Source organism: Chroicocephalus ridibundus, chromosome 18 (assembly GCF_963924245.1).
Source record: "Chroicocephalus ridibundus chromosome 18, bChrRid1.1, whole genome shotgun sequence".
NCBI lineage: Eukaryota > Metazoa > Chordata > Aves > Charadriiformes > Laridae > Chroicocephalus > Chroicocephalus ridibundus.
Genome location: NC_086301.1, coordinates 5026557 through 5044669, shown reverse-complemented (window position 1 = coordinate 5044669; position 18113 = coordinate 5026557). Strand labels below are relative to the sequence as shown.

At 46.1% G+C, this 18113-nt stretch overlaps 1 protein-coding gene across 1 annotated transcript in view; it reads left to right on the top strand.

Moving 5' to 3' along the window:
* JAM3 (junctional adhesion molecule 3) overlaps window positions 1–17926 on the top strand; it is a 32134-nt gene extending 14208 nt beyond the window's left edge. Inside the window, exons 2-9 of the mRNA XM_063355253.1 lie at window positions 10182–10247; window positions 11134–11247; window positions 12107–12259; window positions 12505–12707; window positions 13044–13143; window positions 13479–13608; window positions 14665–14719; window positions 15364–17926. Coding sequence (XP_063211323.1) covers window positions 10182–10247; window positions 11134–11247; window positions 12107–12259; window positions 12505–12707; window positions 13044–13143; window positions 13479–13608; window positions 14665–14719; window positions 15364–15399 — 857 coding nt within the window. The 3' untranslated portion in view covers window positions 15400–17926. The remainder of the gene's footprint in view (window positions 1–10181; window positions 10248–11133; window positions 11248–12106; window positions 12260–12504; window positions 12708–13043; window positions 13144–13478; window positions 13609–14664; window positions 14720–15363) is intronic.
* The last annotated feature ends 187 nt before the right edge of the window (window positions 17927–18113 follow it).

Here is an 18113-nt window from a genome sequence, read left to right as displayed (position 1 = left end):
GCCAGGGCTCGTTTCTGCTCTATTAAATGAGCTTGCCTTGGTCGGGAATCCAGGTTGGGACAAGCCAGAATGGCTTTTGTCCTCACTCTTTGCTCTGACATGGCATTATGTTCCTCCTTCTTCCCCTGCTTATTTATGCCAGGATCTTCCTAATAGCGCTGTACGTCAAGCTTTTCATCTTTATCTGTCTGTGACTTCATTTGGGCTCCCTTTAATTCCCGATGTGCTTCCTAAGGAAATAATCTCTATTGAACCCTGCAGCGCAACTCCCTCTGCAGGTCTGCAGCCCACACTCAGGCTGATGTTAACAAGGTAAGTCTTTTCAGATCTGTTTGCATGATTCAGGGCCGCCCCTAGAACCATGTTCCCCCAACTCACATGTCTTCAGGCCTGCACACGGGTCGCGCAGCTTTCTGCTGAACGCCTTTTTCCCTTGTAGATCTGCATCCTTTGTTCTGACAGATTCACTGCAAAGCTTCAAAGCTGCCTCACAGAAGACAGCCCCACCTCTCCAGCGCGCAATGACGGCAGTAGTTTCACAGGCTCTTGGTCGCACGCTCATAGGCAGATGTGAATGTTCCCTTGGTGCCTGCAGTCAGTCTCTTGCAACGTTCAGTTGTACATGTTTTGTGCGACGCATTAGCTAGGCAGTTGTGTTTTATACACAAGGCTAGAATTATATACACAAAAAAGAGACAAAAATGATACTGTAAAATCGGAAAAAATGCTCTTAAAAAGAAGAGAGCTGTTTTCAGTCTTGTCATAAATGATTTCTCTGTGTGCTTGCTCACGCCCTCTCCCGTTCCCATCCCTAGCCTACTCTCAGCTCTTGGCTCTGATGACTACTGCTCTCTTCCCAACTCCCATTTTCCACAGGAAGATGACATGGTTGGTCTCTGATAAGCAGAACTTCAGATCTGTGTTTTGTTGGTCAAGCTATAGGCTGGAGGAGAACGGAGGATCAAGAGATTAGAGTCACAGACAGAGGAATAGAGGATTATAGGCTAAAACCCTGCGAGTCTCTGTATTGATGGTTGGGACGCAGCCAGACACTAAAGAGTATTGCAAAGCCTGGTGCTGATAGCATATCCGCTTATTCCCTGTCTTTGCATTTCAGGCAGCTTTTTGATATATGTGTCCTCATCAAAAGCCAGGGTCAAGCAGGTACTGAGCATCCTAGCTCCTGTCGAAGTCAAATACCTGCTGAGATCAAGTCTGTGCCTTGGCTGGCGCTCAGCCTGGAAAACGTCACTTTGGCTTATGAAATTCTCAGCAATCCTTGAGTCAAATTCCCACACAAGACAAAAATAAAGGAACTTGCCCCTTTTCCCCGTACGGTTCATTCTGCCTCCCTGCTCCTGGCCATAGATCCATGCCACGTCTCACTGACTTGACTCTGCCCTGGAGACTTCCCTTGGCATCTGTCTGCTGCAGTGATAGCCCTGCCGGGAGGAAGGGAGAGGACAGGAGGAAGACCGTTGCCCCTGGCTCTTATCACAGTTATCTGCTGGTTCCCTCCCACTTTGCACTAATTTGGTATCAGCATCTGCCACTTTTGGGAGGAAAGGGACTTGCTGAAGTGAGAAATAACGTAGGATGTGCCTGTATGGCAATTCTTGGGGCTGGCTAGGGAAACAATGGAAGGCAAGTGGGAATAGGCAGGAAGGGTTGGTTTCAAATCTGCCCTGTGCAAATACTCCCACTTCTCTTCAGTGCTCACCATTTTTGTTCTTGGCCTCTACTTTTGCTGTTGCAAGACACTCTCGTCCGGTGAGCAGATCACAGAGCTGTATATCCACTGCCGGCTGAGATAGTGTGGTTCTTACCCTTCCTGTGACTTCCCATTCCTCAGTTTTTCCCTCCAGCGAACTGGAACTGTACATCTGTACTGAATTGCAGGGGCCACTGAAATTGAAGGGTCTGAGGCTTAACTGACAAATGCACAGCACTTTAACAGATGAAAGCGATCACGGGGAAACACTGCGTGTGAGAACCTCAGCAGACATCCAGGGGCCCAGGCAGTGGCATTCCTTGGGTTTTCATGCCCTAAAGCAGGGGTGGGGATGAGCTGGCCTCCTGAGATCCCCTCATGTCCCATTTTCTGTGAATGCACTCCTTTTCACGGTCCGTATTGGCTGCGAGCCAGACCAGTTTGAAGACGTAATTATGCTGTCCATTTGTTAATGAAAATAGCAAGAACAGCGCTCAGTACTATGTGACTGTTTTGATACAGTCCTAGCCAAGTGATCTGTAATTGTTTCCTTGTTGCCTTATTTCTCTTCTGGCTTTTGCCAGAGACTTGGTGCAGAGGCAATTAGAGGCTCTCCTGCCTAACGGCCTTCCCTCAGAGCCACACAGCAAGGCCACCTGCCCCTGTTTTTTGCTCCTGGAGAGCCAGCGTTAACATTGCAAGCCCAAAGCATCTGTGTAAGGGGCTTGACCTTGGAGCCCAGTAGCAAGGCAAAATTAATGATCTGGGCAGGACGTAATCCCCCGGTTAGTGGTATCTAACGCAACGCAGAAGGTTCGTGCCCTAGTCCCTGTTGCTTACTCAAGGAAAGTGAGACTTTCAGTTCAGCCTCGCATTTCTTTTTTGGGAAGGGAGAAGCAATTCAGGAATGCAAAGGCTGGTAATAACAGCCTCTTCTCGGCACAGCTTTCCTGTTCATGTTTCCTCTCTGTTCCTTCTCTGTTACCCTTCATCCCAGATTTTGAGGGGCAAATTCTAACTCTTTCCATCTTTTCTTTAGGCTGAATATGGCCTGAAATGCATTACAGAAAGAGATGCAATCTGACATGCTGGAAACTCCCTAGCCCTTGCTGCTTCCATCTTAATCTCTTCTAAGTATTAGGTATTAGTCATCCACCCAAGTATTACCTCCTTCCCGTCTTGCACGTACATTCAGTCCTTCCAGGAGAAGAGCCAGGAGCAGGGTATGAGCTTGGGAAAAGAGAGCTAGGAGCAGATCATGCACAGATTAAGATGTTGGGCAAGGCACGTACAGCCATGTCTGCGAAGTATTAAATGCCCATCTTCCCCTTGATGTCAACAGCAGTTAGATACCTTTGCGGAGCTGGCTCTTGGTCTCTCGAGCCATGTCTGTTCTGATGGGTGAAAAGCTATTTCAATAACATGGGCTAAGTGTGCTAGGCCCTTCAACCTGGGAGCTTTCTCCCCAGGTTGCCAGCCATCGGCTCAGCTCTGGCTCTCTTCTAAAGCATCTGTGCTCCTTTAGGGAGAGCGGAGCATGAGAATCTGCTGGTGGACTAGGTCCAAGCTCAACATGTCCAGCCAGGAGCTCAGATTTGTGCTAAGACCGTGAGTAAGCATGAACTCCTCCTGTTCAGACAGCTCTGGAGCATGGCTCATGATGCCTCCTCCCAGCATGGGCCTAAGGATTTGCAAAGTGGGTGGCGTGCACATCTGATCTCGAGCATAGGTTGTCTCTTTTTTGTGAAGGTACAGATATGCAAGGCCTTCATATCTCATCTCTAAACACGCTGCAATGCCATGAGCAAAACGAAAACCAAAGATTGTGAAATTCTTACCTCCAGAAGCCCTTGTCAGATGGATATTTGAGCCGGCGCGTCTGCAGCTGCATCCCAACGTGACGAAACCAAACTTTGAGAAACCATCAGACCACTGTGCGGTCTTCACCAGGCAACGCCTACACTTCCCTCCCTGCATGGGAGAGAGGAGGAATATTAGCTGCAGAAGGAGACTGCTTTGCAGAGAGGTTTTTGTCTTAGGAGGGCTCCACATCTCCTTGATAGCAACCTGTTTCACTGCCGGGTGTGGATGTGTAAGCTGCATGTATACCAATGGCTTTGCTGTCTAATTAGGAGGTAGAACAGTAAATCCTCCTGTCCAAAAGAGGGGAAAGAAGGAAAAAAGACAGTGTGCATGGCCTGGATACTAATGCGCCTTCTCTGCAGCAAATAGTCAGGTCTTTAAGGTTGCACTTTAAATCGGGAGATTTAAACAGTTGAAGATTTCGTTCCAGAACTGTATGTACCCTGTTAGCACACAGGCATCTCCCTGCCTTCTCTAGTGGTGAGCAGGAAGAGAGTGAATTAAGAGCAAAATCTGAAATTCTTACATCTTCAGATGAAAGCAAATAGTCAATGGTCTTCCACACAGCTTTGTCCTGTGGGGTCCTGGTCCTGCTGAGACCACCAGAGATTCCTTTATTACCAGCATTTCAGAAGAAACAAGTGCCATCAGCAAGCTACCTAAGAGAGGAGAAAAGCAAAAGCCAGAACCATGTGGAATGCCAGGCACCGCTCTGTAATGCTGCATTTGCCTTCTCTAGGTTAATTATGCTCCATAGTGCCTGCCCAGGCGGGCACATCTCCTCTGTTTGTAGGTGTCTGTCAGAGAGTTGGTGCCCTTTTAACCAAGTGGTACAAGCCACGCATCTAAAATAAGTCACGCTGGTTTACGATAGCTGGTAAAAATAAAGCCTTACTAGCACAAGCAGCTATAACAGCACAGAGGATTTACAACGGGGTGGGTTTTTTTCCAGGGTGGGCTGGCCACAGTCTGGTGATGGCCTTTTTATAACCGTTATCAGCTCCCACACAGACCAGGTCCATCTGTTACTTAATTTGGACGGAGACACTCCTAAGCTTTTGTTCGCTAATCTCTCGCTGCACATCTACATTGTTCTCTTGCAGGGCAGCCCACCCCGGAGTCAGGCTTGGCTTGCTGATCTCAGGAGAGGCGCCATGGAAAACTGGAATAAAAGAAAGGCTCAATGTCTGGACACTTGACCAGCAAGGTCCACCTGCCTGCTCCCTCGTATCAGCCTGGGGGGGGGACTTTTAACCCACAACTTGGGTGCCAGAGCAAACATACAGCCAGGTCCTTGGACTGGAGGCAAGGGTTGAAAGTTAAGACTGAGTACTACAAAGAAAAATCCTCCTGACTGCATCTAATGGCATAGGATGGGTTTTTTCAAACAGATTTATGAGAGCTGTCACTTTAGAAAGACACCTAAAAATGTAAATGAGGATCAACAGGATGCCTAATTCCCACGGGAATTCAATAAGAATGAGGTACGCCATTCATTCCCTGCCCACGCATTTTGCACCCTTTATAAATCTAGTCTTTATATATCACAATTGCATTTAAGTCCCTTAAGGTATTCCCAAAATCCCAGCCGAGGACAGCTGGACAAAAAAACCCCAAAATCTTACCAGTGCCAGAGTGGGTTAGACATTTTTTGGTATCTCATTGCGACACCATGCCGTGTTGCCTATCCCACACCACCCTGTCTGTACTGGCACAAGCTGCATTGTGGAATCGCAGTGGGATGCACTGGGGATAGAGAGGAGGGAGGATAAAGAGCCTGAAGCACTGAGAGACAAAGGGATGGATATTTTGAGGTGCAGATGGTCGGATGTTTCTGAAAGTCAGGGCTTATGGCGATTTCCTCAAAATAAGCTGACGGCAGAAACCTGGCCTCCCTCTTCCTTGTCTTATCCACTCCAGAGCTGTGTGGCTTCCTCTGCTCTTCCTCGGGAGGTTTGTCTCACATTTAACAGTTGGCTTCCTCCCTGCCGCACACACACACCACTTCTACGGCAGGGACAGTCCCGGGGTCAAGTGGGCTGCCCTTAACAACAACGCTCGTCTCCTGCCTGCTGCTCCAGTCCTTTCTGCTGCACTGTGCTTGTCACCGTTTATTTTCACTCCAGCTCATGGCATTGAGCTGTAGCTCCTGCTACACAGAGTAACCATCCAGAAAGCGAAGGTTCTTAGCAAGACATGTGGTTTATAGCAGCGTTCCCACATGGCTTAGATGCATTTTGAATTGCAAATCAAGCAACGGCTTAGTGATGATGGACACCTCAAGCAAGGCATATTTTTGTTGCTTTAGTGGGCAGGTGTTTAAATACCGCTGCATGTTTTTTTACTGCTTGTGCCTGACAGTGCATTAACTAAAATTACCGTATCAGATAACTGCAGTGTCGGCAAAGCAGCATTGAATGATATTGCAGCATGGACTGTTGGCAGCAACTGACTTGAAATGTTTCCTGGTCATCCGTCTTACCTTGCCTATAATACTTTAGGAATACCTCACCTCTTCTTCAAATTTCTGCCTAGAGTCCTTAAACAGAGAAGAGATTGGGGTGGAAGGAGCTGGAAGATCAGACTGCACCTAAAACCCGGTACAAAGAGAGGAGATTTAACACAGCCTAGTTGCCTATAAAGCTGCTAGGTTTTTTTTTCTGAAAGTGTGGTTTTGGTGTAGCATTTTAACATGATTCAGATAACATGAGTCACAGTAACAAGCATGGGCTGGATCTCCTTAGCTGAGAGAAGTGCCATAAGAATATGCTGTAGACTTCGCTGCCTTGTCCTGGATTCTATTTTGGAGAACTGATGGCATTTGGGATTCAACCATATGTCTGCCTGAGTCTCTAGTACATACAGATCTGGTAGGTATTCGGAGATGTAGCACATACAGATCTGGTAAGTGTGTGTGTTGTGGCATAAATCCTGCTCTGGAAAGGAATGCAGGTCTGTGCCCGGCTTTCTCCGAATCCTGGGTGCTGAGGCCTTTGAAGTGAGATTTACATAACATAAAACCTTTGCTGCTTATTTGCACCGGGCTGAAAGAGGCCTAAAGGAACATCTTTGGAACACTCTTTTTAAAAGTCACCACTAATGATGATTTAACACGCAAAACGAAGCAACCCAGAAGTGCGGTCGCCTTGTGGACAACAGGGAAAATGTGACGTAGCGCAGGTGCCCAGGCTCCCTGAACAGGAGAGTGCTGACAGCCGGGGAGCACTGGCTTGGTGCAGATTCCTCCAGCCCCTTGGTGAGCGAGATACCCAAAGTAATGCTAAGAAGAGCTATAAAGGTGTTCTGCTCCTGCTTTGCCCCCCCTGGGGTTTTGGTTTGCTCCCTGCATAGCTGTAGCCTTCTTGGTATTTAGAACATGCTGCTTGCAGTATTCTTGTGCCACACGCAGAAGAATAAATCTGCCTTAGCAGTGATTTAAGTAGCCACGCTGATCTCTGCCCACAGTCGATGCACGTAATAATGTCAGAACCTCTCGCACGGTCTCCAAGGACTCCAGCTTCTGTCTAAAATTTGTTGTCATCCTGCTTTGTGCCCGAGGGGTAGACCTAAATCTCTTCTGTTTAGTGGGTGGGAAAAAACCTGCTGTGAACCATTTCCGAGAAATGAGTCGGGGCCGGAGTTTGATGGAGTCCCACTGTCTTGAGGTGAATACTTCTGGGGTCGTAACTCCTTCAGAGTAACACAACATTGGGGTATTACTATCTCCATCTTCAACTGAACTTACATTGTAGCTACACTACTGCACTAGGACTGATACCATCCTATCTACTTGATGGCACACAATTTTTCTGAGAAAAGATCTTGTGTAAACAGGAATGTATAACAAAAAGCAAACGGGTGCATCAAGTTTCCTTTAAGCAACAAGGAACCTTTGCCACATGCCTTTCCCTCCCCCATCTTTCTCTAACATTTCCAAAAGGAAGATTTATGGGATAGCACAGACCAGATGGACACTGTGCCAGCCATCTTCTTCAGCTCTTCTCTCTATAGTCATCTGCTACTTCAGGTCTCGGAAGAAAGCTGTTTGTAGAAGCGTCTTTGTAACGCAGTTCCCCGATGAAGGAGGCTGCTGTCTCTGAAAAAAGCAGAACCTACAACTTCTTCCCTTTTGAAAGCTGGGCCAAACGCATTATCAGAGCCAGCTGTCCCACACAGGAGGCCAACCAGGATCTCCACAGTTAAGCTGAGTGCTCAGGCCTGGGCCCTCAAGAAAAGTCCTCTTGGTTCCAGCAGCAGGAACCTCACAGCAGAAGCAATCAAATGCCTTGTTTGTATGAAGTGCCCCACACTAGTCTTGAAAATGTGTCCAAAGATTTCAAAAGCATTGTCCCAAGATTGTTTCTTGTCTCCTGGTGACTGGCCACTTCTAATGCTCTGGATCAGTGAAATCTGTTTACGTAAATGGGGCAGGAAAGCAGGGATCACAACCCCAGGCAGAACACCTGAGAGGATCAAAGGATGAACGGAGGGGAAGGAACGTGTCGAGTTACCTTTTGTCAAGGGGTTAGGTCTGGAAGCACAAGACCTGATGAAAACGGGCCCTGCTTCATAGTGGACTTCGACAAAGCAGGACCCGAGCACCTGCTTCGACCTGCCGAGAGCCAGCTCTGAAAATGGCATTCTCCCGGCTGTCCGCAGTGAAGCACAAGCGGATTGAAAGCAAAGTGCTCCCTGCACTGCCCTGTTACTCATTTCAGCTCCGATACACAAGACTTCTCCCAAATAGCTATATTACAGTCCAGAGCACTGTCATCTTAGTTCAATATTGGATTTCTCCCAGACGCTGCGTGAATGTCTCCAAGTGCAGAAGGGGGAGGGCTGGAAAGGTCCTGCTAAGAGCAGTTTTGGCTGGGCCAACTATTAGTTTGCATCAGCCGGTGGCTTTTATGTGAGTAACAATTATTTTGTACACAAAAGCAGCTTCTAAATCTTGCCAAACTTCAGCTCTCCCCAGTGGTCTTGGGGCTATAAGCACCGAGAGCCAAGGCACTGAGGAAAGCGTCAGCATTTAACAAACAATGAGGGATAAGAATCAACAGGGAACATTTCAAAAATGCTGAAAGGATTTTAGGTGTTCCAGGCCCTCGAGCTTTCAGTGGGAGGGACTTCGCAGCTCCTGGGTATTTCTCAGCCTGCTGCCTTGCTGTTACGCCGTCTCACCCACTCCACCAGAGGAATTTTGACCCTGCATTGTCAGATTCTTTCTGTACAAACCTTTCCACCCTGAAGGCCAGCACACAGGAATTTCCAACTGTCCTGCCATGATGCTGAAGATCCTTTCTTTCTCCACATCTCCTTTCAAGCTGCCTTTTCTGCTTTCTATTCAGGTTGGTTACGACTTTTTTGCTCAGAGTAAGACAGTCTTAACCTTTAGATGCATCTCTTCTCCAGTCCCTGAGGTACTGGTCTCCATCGTCTTTACCTTGCTGTTTGATCGAATGCCCAGGGAAGTCACGGGCATCCTCTCCTAGATTTCAACAAACTTCCGATAGGGTTCGTAACAGCAGTGCTGCATGTGGGGCCATGGCATACCCCTGTACCCGATTATCTGGCACCAATTATAGTACGTGTCCTCCTCCGGTAAGACGGGGCTTTGGAGCAGCCAGTGTTTGGTGAATGCCATAGTCTCCATAGTCTGACCGAGAGGTGATGGGCTTTGCAACAGCCGCAACACCCGGTTCCAAAACATCCTCCCTGATGAAGGCATGGCTTGCCTCTGCCGTCTGGTTCGCTTTCTTCCTGCTGCGCCATGCTGGAAACTGCCGGCTTGTTTCCTTCTCCCTCCGGAGAGCTGTTTGTGAGTGTGGGTATCCAGTAGCGCGTGAATGTTGTTGGTACCTGTTCTGGTGAAATGCACAGCAGAAAGGACACGGAAAGCAGATTTTTCAAAAGGAAATAATACGCGCAAAGGGAAAACGACTATATTAATTGGAAACATTTTAGTGCTCAGAGCAGGGACAATAAAGGGAAATAGCTTGTGGTATACAGATGCCTTGCAGCATTGCATGATTGAGCTTTTGTCCCAGTGTCAGTCTGGCTGGGACACTACCCAAAGAGCTCAACTCCTCTGTTTTCTCCTGAATTGCAGTTCTTTCATGATTTACTACCTTGCATTTTACATTACCACGCTGAGTCTTAAAATACTTGAAGATGTACAGCATATGTTAGCACATTTCATCTTCTAGGGACTGACCGGAACTCTTGAGGTTTCTCTGCTTCCTGTCTTTTCCTGATCAAATTAATTTGCAAAATAATAGTGTAACTCTGGCATTAGCAGAATAAGAGTTCTTTTACCACCTAAATAAGCACAAGGCACAAGGAAATGGCTTGTGCTGGCACTGGTTTTGTGCCATTATGTTAATCCTCTTTAATTGCTACTTCTAACAATTATATTTTCCTGTATTTACACCACAACTCCTAAATAAACTTCGGCCTGCTGCAGCGGCATTAGTAGCCAGGAATAGGTTTTATCTAGGGAAGTTAGTCCTTGTAGCTGGCTGAGAAGATTTCTCAGCAGGCAGCGTGTTTCTAGCTGGGTGACTTATGAGCTGTGCTATTTCTTATTACCTTCTGTTTGTTTTTCCAGGCTGCAGACTCTTGGCTGTGGAACTGACATCCAGCAACACCAAGCCCGTGGTGCAGGAATTCCAGAGTGAGTGCTGCGGGGGCCCGCTGGCTGCCCGACACCGTGGCTCCACTGCCCTCTGCCTGGGGATTTGCATCAGTCCAAACAATGGAGAAAAAGTTTACTTATTGCTCATGGTATCTGGTTTCTTGGGGGAGGCAGGGCTACCGAGAGCCTCAGATCCAGGAAAGTGCTTAAGAATATGTCTGTATCTCTCCCTGTTTAGCAAAGCACTTGATTGAAATAGTTTATTGAAGTCCCCTGCAAGCCATTGGCATTGCAAAGTGTCTGCCTAAGTGCTTTTTTGAACTGGATCCCAAAAGGAGGAAAGGCAGTCGCCTTGCAGTTAATATACTGAAAAGGGGGTAGGGAAATTTATATTTTATCTTGGCCCTACTACAGACATCCAGCGCGATACTGAGTAAGCCACCTCTCAACCCTGCTGCGGTGCCCTCTTCTGTAGAGGAGATGGAGATGACAGTGCCTACTTCAAAGGGGAGTGGGTTTGCTGAATTTATCCCCAGGCAGCGTGGTCCTCAGTACATTACCAGACACCAGCCGGGGAGATTCTGCATCCCTGACTCACGCTGTAGGCTCTGATTAGCAACAAGACAGTGCTGTGGACTCACCCTGTCATAAGGTCTTGTTTGCCATAAGTTAGAGCCTGTAGAGAACAGTGTGTTCATTTCTCTCCGTAGTTGATATCTGTTCGGCTATTATTTTTGCTGGCCAAAGTCCATCTTCCCCAACAGCTCCTGGAACCCAGCAGTGTTTCTGTTTGTGAGGCAGATGAAAGAGAAGGCTTTGCTTTGTGGGCAGCATCTCCTAATAAAACACTGTGCAAGACTGCCTTAAGCAGAGAAAAATACAGCTGCTTCCTATTAATCTGTATTTCCTTTATTTCTCCTGGTAGGTGTTGAGCTGTCCTGCATCATTAAATCCACCGTAACGCCAGACCCCAGAATCGAGTGGAAGAAAATCCGAGATGGCGAAACCTCTTATGTATTTTTTGACAATAAAATGCAGGGTATGAAGACTCATTGTTCTTAGACTTCCCAAACAGCCTCGGAAACAATACAACTGAGAACAAACAAGTCTGTAACAGGCAGGACCTCTGGCTGTCTTGCTGCTTTCTTCTGGAGCTAGAGTTCAGCAGTCACAGTGCGAGATGGAGAGCGAGCAGGATGTTCTTTGCTCTCTGTTCTCATTATTGACAGTTCACAGTAGGGAGCCACAAAGAGCTGGAGTGAGATCCTGTGTAGGAGATACTTCTTGGGTGAGAAAGCAAAGGCTATAGCTTCCCTCCTCCAGCACGTGGTGGTCCTCGCATGGTCTCTGGGTGTCTGAGCTCTCGGGACCAGACACTGACCCCTCCTGTCTTTCCATGTGACATCTGAGGGCTCTCAGATGGGATCTCTGTCTTGAGCTGTCAGTGCTTGCTGCTGAGGCAGCACCGTGATTTGCAGCATCCTGGGAGGATCTGATCAGAAGCAAACTCTTCGGATTGATGGTGGCTCAAGCACAGGACTGCTCGTAGGGCTTGACTCCATCTGGCACTACTCCAGCACTTTAGATGGGACCAACGGCCACATCCAAATGAATCTTCCAAAGGGGACAAGCCCTGAGGCTGTCTTGGAAGTCCAATTTTGCCACAGTTTTTGAGATTTGGGGTGGTGCTTTCCAGTTCATCCTGTTACATGGCTAGCAGCATTGGTTTCCTTTGTGGTCACTGGCGAAAGGAAGGCTCGTAACTTTCAAGCGCCAAGTTCATTTTAGGTGGTTCTCTTGACTCCGGAATGAGTCCAAGTTCAACCACTTAATTCAGATGCCTAAAATTATTCTTTGTGACTACGCTTAATTTTTTTTTTCTCTTTCCTCTGTATCAGGAGACTTTGCGACTCGTGCAGAAATTCTGAGCCGGACATCGCTGGTGATTAAAAACACCACCCGGATGGACACTGCCACATACCGCTGCGAAGTGGCAGCACCTTCTGATACTAAAACCATAGATGAGATTAACATCCAGCTCACAGTTCAAGGTACTCCTTTAAACCCAGACACCTCTGCAAGCACTGCAAGATACCTTTAAACCCGATACAGCTAACAGAAGAGGCTGTAGATCTCTCCAGAGTTGAAACAACAGCACTCTGGAAGTTGTTTAAAACCAGCTGGAAATAACACAAAGTTTTGGTACCTTTATAGCACAGCCATCTTCGAAAGCATGTCAGAAATTATTTAATTCTACTCCGCAGTGCCATTCACGTGGTTTTTGTCTTTCCCACAGTGAAACCTATGACTCCTAGATGCACTGTGCCTAAAGCTGTACCTGTTGGCAAGTCAGCTTCTCTTCACTGCCACGAGAATGAAGGTTACCCAAAGTCCACTTACAGCTGGTACCGCAACAGTGAACCTTTATCCCCAGACACGAAATCGAATGCCAAATTCCAGAATTCCTCCTACACCGTGAACCCCACCACAGGCACTCTGGTAATGCCCTTACAGACACAATCCAGACTTGTTTCGCTGGACAGGTCGTTTGTAAAAGAAAAAAGTCATTGCATGGCTTTTAAAGGAGGTCTAATTTGAGGAAGGTTGGGCGTTCTAGATCTGGGTGACTTGGGAAAGGGAAGATTAATGATGGAAGAAGATATTACCCTAGCTGTTTGGTTTTGATCACTGCCGATACCACTTGCCTTTTTAGAAAGAGGGAAAATGTCTCACAGCCCACCGTGAAGCCTGGGAGAGTTGCTTGTACGTGTTTATACCCTCACAGTGCCTTCTGCCTCTCACATCCTGCTCCTCTCCCTTTTTTTTCCTCACCAGGTTTTCCATGCCGTGCACAAAGGTGACACAGGCCGTTACTCCTGCATAGCCACAAACGACGCCGGCTTTGCCAAGTGTGAGGAGCAGGAGATGGAAGTCTGTGAGTGGCTCTAAATTCTTTTTGTCAGTGCCGATTAATATATCACCATAAATAAATGGTCGTCACCAGAGGGAAAGAAGGGGGACATCCTAGAGCATTAAGCCTTTCCTGGTTTCTCATAGCCCCAGACAGAAAGAAAAAAAATATCTAAGAATTCAGGGAAACATTAAAACACTCTTCAGATTCATCAGCAGTTTTAGTCTTGGAATCAGGGACTCACTAGTTCCCCATGAATTACTGGGGTTTGCTTAAAATATGTCATTTTAATATATGTAAAGCTAGAATATCGCTACTGCCTTGAAGAAATACTGGATGATGGCTTCTCTCTTTGCCAGATGACCTCAATATTGGTGGGATAATTGGTGGAGTCCTGGTGGTTCTAGCAGTCTTGGTGCTCATCACTCTTGGTATCTGCTGCGCCTACAGAAGGGGTTACTTTGCAAACAGCAAAGAGAGCGGGGAAAGGTAAGAGATGGGATTCAAAGTGTTTTATACAAGTCCCTGTGCCCACAGCAAGCATGAAGTAGTCTGAAGGGCGCCAGAAATTGGTGGCGAAAATGTATTTCAGTGCCTGACGTGGGCGTATTTCTTCCTAGTTCCCTACCGAAGACTTTGGGGGACCAGGACAATTAAATACCTACAGGTGTTTGTCCAATAGGCTATGTGCTGTTGGCATAATGAGGTCTACAATTTAATGAACAGAGCTCGCTGCACAATTAGTTTAAAGCATCAAGATATGAATAGAAAATATATGCAGAAGAGTAGGCCCTCTGCAGGAAATCTCACTAGTTGCGAGAACCTAAATTTGGGATTAAAACGAAGCATTTTAGAACGCGCATTAAAACGTTAAAACCAACATCATTAGCATGAGAAACAAGCCTTGATGTCCTTACAGAATCTGTACAAGGGATAATATATGTAAAACCAAGATTCTCACCAGATAGATTTGTTCCATGTTAAATGTTGCTTTTCAGCAGAAGTCCCGTCTTTTTTTTTGTTTGGCTTGGTTTGTTTTTCAGAAAAAGCTCCAAATATCCTATTTAAATGCAGCTGAGGGTTGGCATACACTGGGCTTGACAGTCGTATATAAATTCTGAATTCCTGTGGGATAGCAAACAAGTGGCGCACGCACCTACAACCAAGGAAAATGCTGAAGGCATCTGGCAGTGAAGGTTTCAAATGAACTTTATGATTGCCACAGGAAGCAGTGCAGGAGGCACACAGAAAGGTAGTGCACAGGGACCGGAGCAGGAGAGCCCAGAAAAGAATCAGTTAATCTCTTTGCAGAGTCAGTCTTGTGGAAACGTACAGCAATTTTTTTACGTTGTGCTGAAGGGGATTTTAGAAAAAAATCCCAGACGTGACAAATGATGGAATAAGCACAGGTCTGTCATTGGAGCAATGGGCTGGGTTTCTCTCTGCTTTCAGCTGCTCTTCCTCATTTTCATCTTTCTCAGCACCTCCCCTCCAAAACCCTGCAGTCTTCTTGTCCCAGAAATGAGCCCTTTTCCTTTATTTCAGCTACAAGACTCCAGCGAAACCTGATGGCGTTAACTATATCCGGACAGATGATGAGGTAACAAATGATTTGCATTTAACATCTCTCTGTTTAGGAGAGGAAGGGGGTGGGCAGAGGACTACGAGCTTTTTTAGGGCCTACAGACTTTCTCCGAGTGGGCACCACTCAGAAGCAAGGATGGAGAACAGAGAGAAAACAGAAGGGTGAAGGCTGAGTCATTTCCTTAGAAATGATGAGCAGTTTAAGTTGCCTTAAGTGACTGATGCCAAGAGCTATCAGAAGCAGCTCTGCTCTGCCTCGGTTATCTTATGGCTTGACCCCCTTAGGATGAGTTTCATTGGATTAAGTGGGCCGGCCATGATGCTTTTACGAGAGAATTTGCATTTTGGGATTTGAATAGATCACTGAGCTTAAGATCAGAAAAAGCCTCTCCCTATTAGCAGAGATACTGAAGAGGGAATGAGAAGGTCCCCTGCCATGCCTTAGTACGTGAGGAGGACAGGAGAAGGAGCGCCTGGCCAGTATGACCGGAGTCTCCCTCTCCTTACCAGCTGGAAGGGGGTGCTACCTACACCAAATGCCAGAAGTTACGCAGATCAGACCTGCCTTTCACGGGCACGTTGCAGTGCGGGGCGGCAGGGACAGAAAGGTGCCTGGAAAGCCACTAGGTCCTTCATGCATCCAGAACTGTTTTGTTGCAGGGTGACTTCAGACACAAGTCTTCATTTGTCATATAAGACGCCAAAAGAATATTGCAAACCAGCAAAAGCAAGTGTGAAAATACCTCCTCCAGGAACTCAAAGCAAGAGCAAAAGATGAATTAAGTGCGCTTGGAAGAGTTTGGAACACACAAGAACTTGATAGCTAGCTATCTGTATATCTTTTTTTTCTTTGCCAAAGTTTTAAAGTAACTCCTCACTGCCCAACTTGCGTCTCCCCTGCCTCCGGAGATACCAACAGGATCGCCTAAACCTGTCCTTGGACTAAGGAAGCGTTTTAATACTTCCCGAGAGTCTGGGCTGTGGAAGTTTGTGGAATTGCCTTCTATTTGTGCTGCGGGGACACAGCCACAATGTGCAAACCAACCAGGGGAGCAGCGTTAGGTAAACGTGTAGCAGACGTTACTAGTACAAATTACTAGTAGACAAAAAGAAGTGCTGATACGGCAATAGACGGACTTCAAAGAATAAGATTTATCCGTGCAAGGGGGAGTCTTCCCCTCAGCAGCTTGTCGCCCAGGCCTGGCTGGTGACTTTTACACGTTTGTGATTGTCTTGTGCTTTAGACTCTGACTGCTCAGGTGCAGAACGGGGTATCTGAATAGCCTACAGTGACAGATAATGCAACTAATGTTCTCAGCCCTTTTGTAAACTTACTGAATCCTCGTTGCACCATTTAACAGGAAACACGGGCAGCATCAGGCCAGAAGGATTGCTTCTGTTCCCTGCTTCATAGAAAACTCACTGCACGCAGGTAACCCCTCATTCTAATCTGCACAAAGCAGGCTCGCCTCTTGCGTCTTTTGGGGTTTTAAAGAGGCTTATAGTGGAGGCAGAGAACCTAGTGCTAAGACATCCCTTTCAGGAAAATTAAAGCCAAATACTTTCACGGGCTAAGACGGCCATAAAAGGTACTGAGATATCTTCAAGCTTTTTTACCTTCTCCATTTATTTTGTAAAATCCCACATTCTAAATTTTTTGCGAAGATATATTTTGATTACTTCAGAAAAGGTAACGTTTCTATTTAAAGTGTAAATACGTGATGCCAGCAGTGTTTAAGTAATGTAGCTATTTTTTTACTTGTTAAGCTACAGAGAGGAGCTCAAATGTTGCTAAAGTATGGCACTGTCAGAGCATATCAGTATTATTGCAAAGTGTAATAAAAAACTGCAGGTGGAACAGCATCTCTTTCCTCTTAAGCTAGCTTCAGCGATTTCCTTGTCACAAGAGGTCTTACCAGACACAGAACAGAGTCACTCAGGGATAGTTTTTGTAAATTTATGGCAGGAGCTATCAACTTTTTTATATATATATAAAACTTACTTTTCTTGCCAGTGACCAACACTTTGTTTTTGTGACGTTGCAAGAAATATCCAGGGATGGCTTTTGGATTCAGTTCCAACAAGGTGACAGAGTGACTTCAATGTTTGCTACCCCTCTGCAAGTTCCCTAAAGCACTAACGCAGTGCGACAGCTACGGCAACTTTACAGTTTAAACTGCATAGCCAAGGCAACTGTTTCTGGAGTTGGGAAAGCAAAAGCTCGATACAAAAGCACTTTTGCAGTGTCAGTTGCAACTTTTTCTCTAGATGGTAAAAGAAACAAGAAAAGAAAACAAATCTAGTTCTCATGGCTTTCGAGAGAAGAATTGGAAACACGAGTTTCCCAGAAACATACGTGTTGATAGTGTTGAACAGCATTGGGTAATTTAAGACTGCAAGATGTGGATGCAACACTAGAACTGTGCTGTGGTTTAAGGATTTTTTTTTTAATGTAGCAGAATTTAGTGTTCTTGTACTTCCAATATGAATTGAGTTGTCTTAACTTTTCCTGTATACAGTATTTTGGATACTTGACGATTTGGACTGTCAGTGTTGTTTTTTAGTGTTGTGCATTACTCTGCTTTGTTTCCTAGGGGCCTCGCTCGACATGCCATTGCTGCATTTGTTTTGCCTAAACAAAGTGTTACCGCTTCTCCTTTCGCTAATGACAGTAAAAATAAGGATGGGGCAGCAATAACCATATGTTCTCTCTGTAACTGGGACATTACCACTGCTATCTTGCAACTACATTATGGTTACCTTCTTAAGACATGCTCTCCAGCCAAGCCACACAGTTCACTGGCTGCACGCTGCCTCTAATCATTACGACAGTAGCGAGCGTAACATTCCTTTGCACCTTCTGTATATCCACTACTCCTTTTCTATGCTGCTTTTAGGATACCTATAATAAGGGAGAGAAGAAAAGGTTTGAATCAGGGTAGCTCTGGGCGCTATGGGAGCACAATCTACTGTCTCACCATCAGCCAAAGGCAGCCTTCACGTGAAAAGCCAGCAAGATAAGAATCAAGACTTATTTTTCAGTTCTAAAATGTGACAGTGGCATCTCTAACGAGAGAAGGGGAGATGATCCCCTTGACACAGCTCATGAGATCTGATTGATGGAATTCATTGTATCATTGTGAATAATATTCAGGTTTGTACTAATGTATTACATTTAACTTTGCCAAGAATGTTTTACATAAATACCAAGCTATAAAGCATTCTTGTAGGGTTTTTTGTATGGTTTTGGTTTTGTTTTTAAACAGCTGTATTACTGGAGGCTTGTGTTTTCAGTTCAGTGAAATAAGGGAAAGTCTCTTCTGTCAGAGCACTCACTCACTTGTATTGGGCTGAAGGTTACAGAAAGTCCAAGGTACGTTGCTGTTTATCAGTTTATTCCTGGACATCTG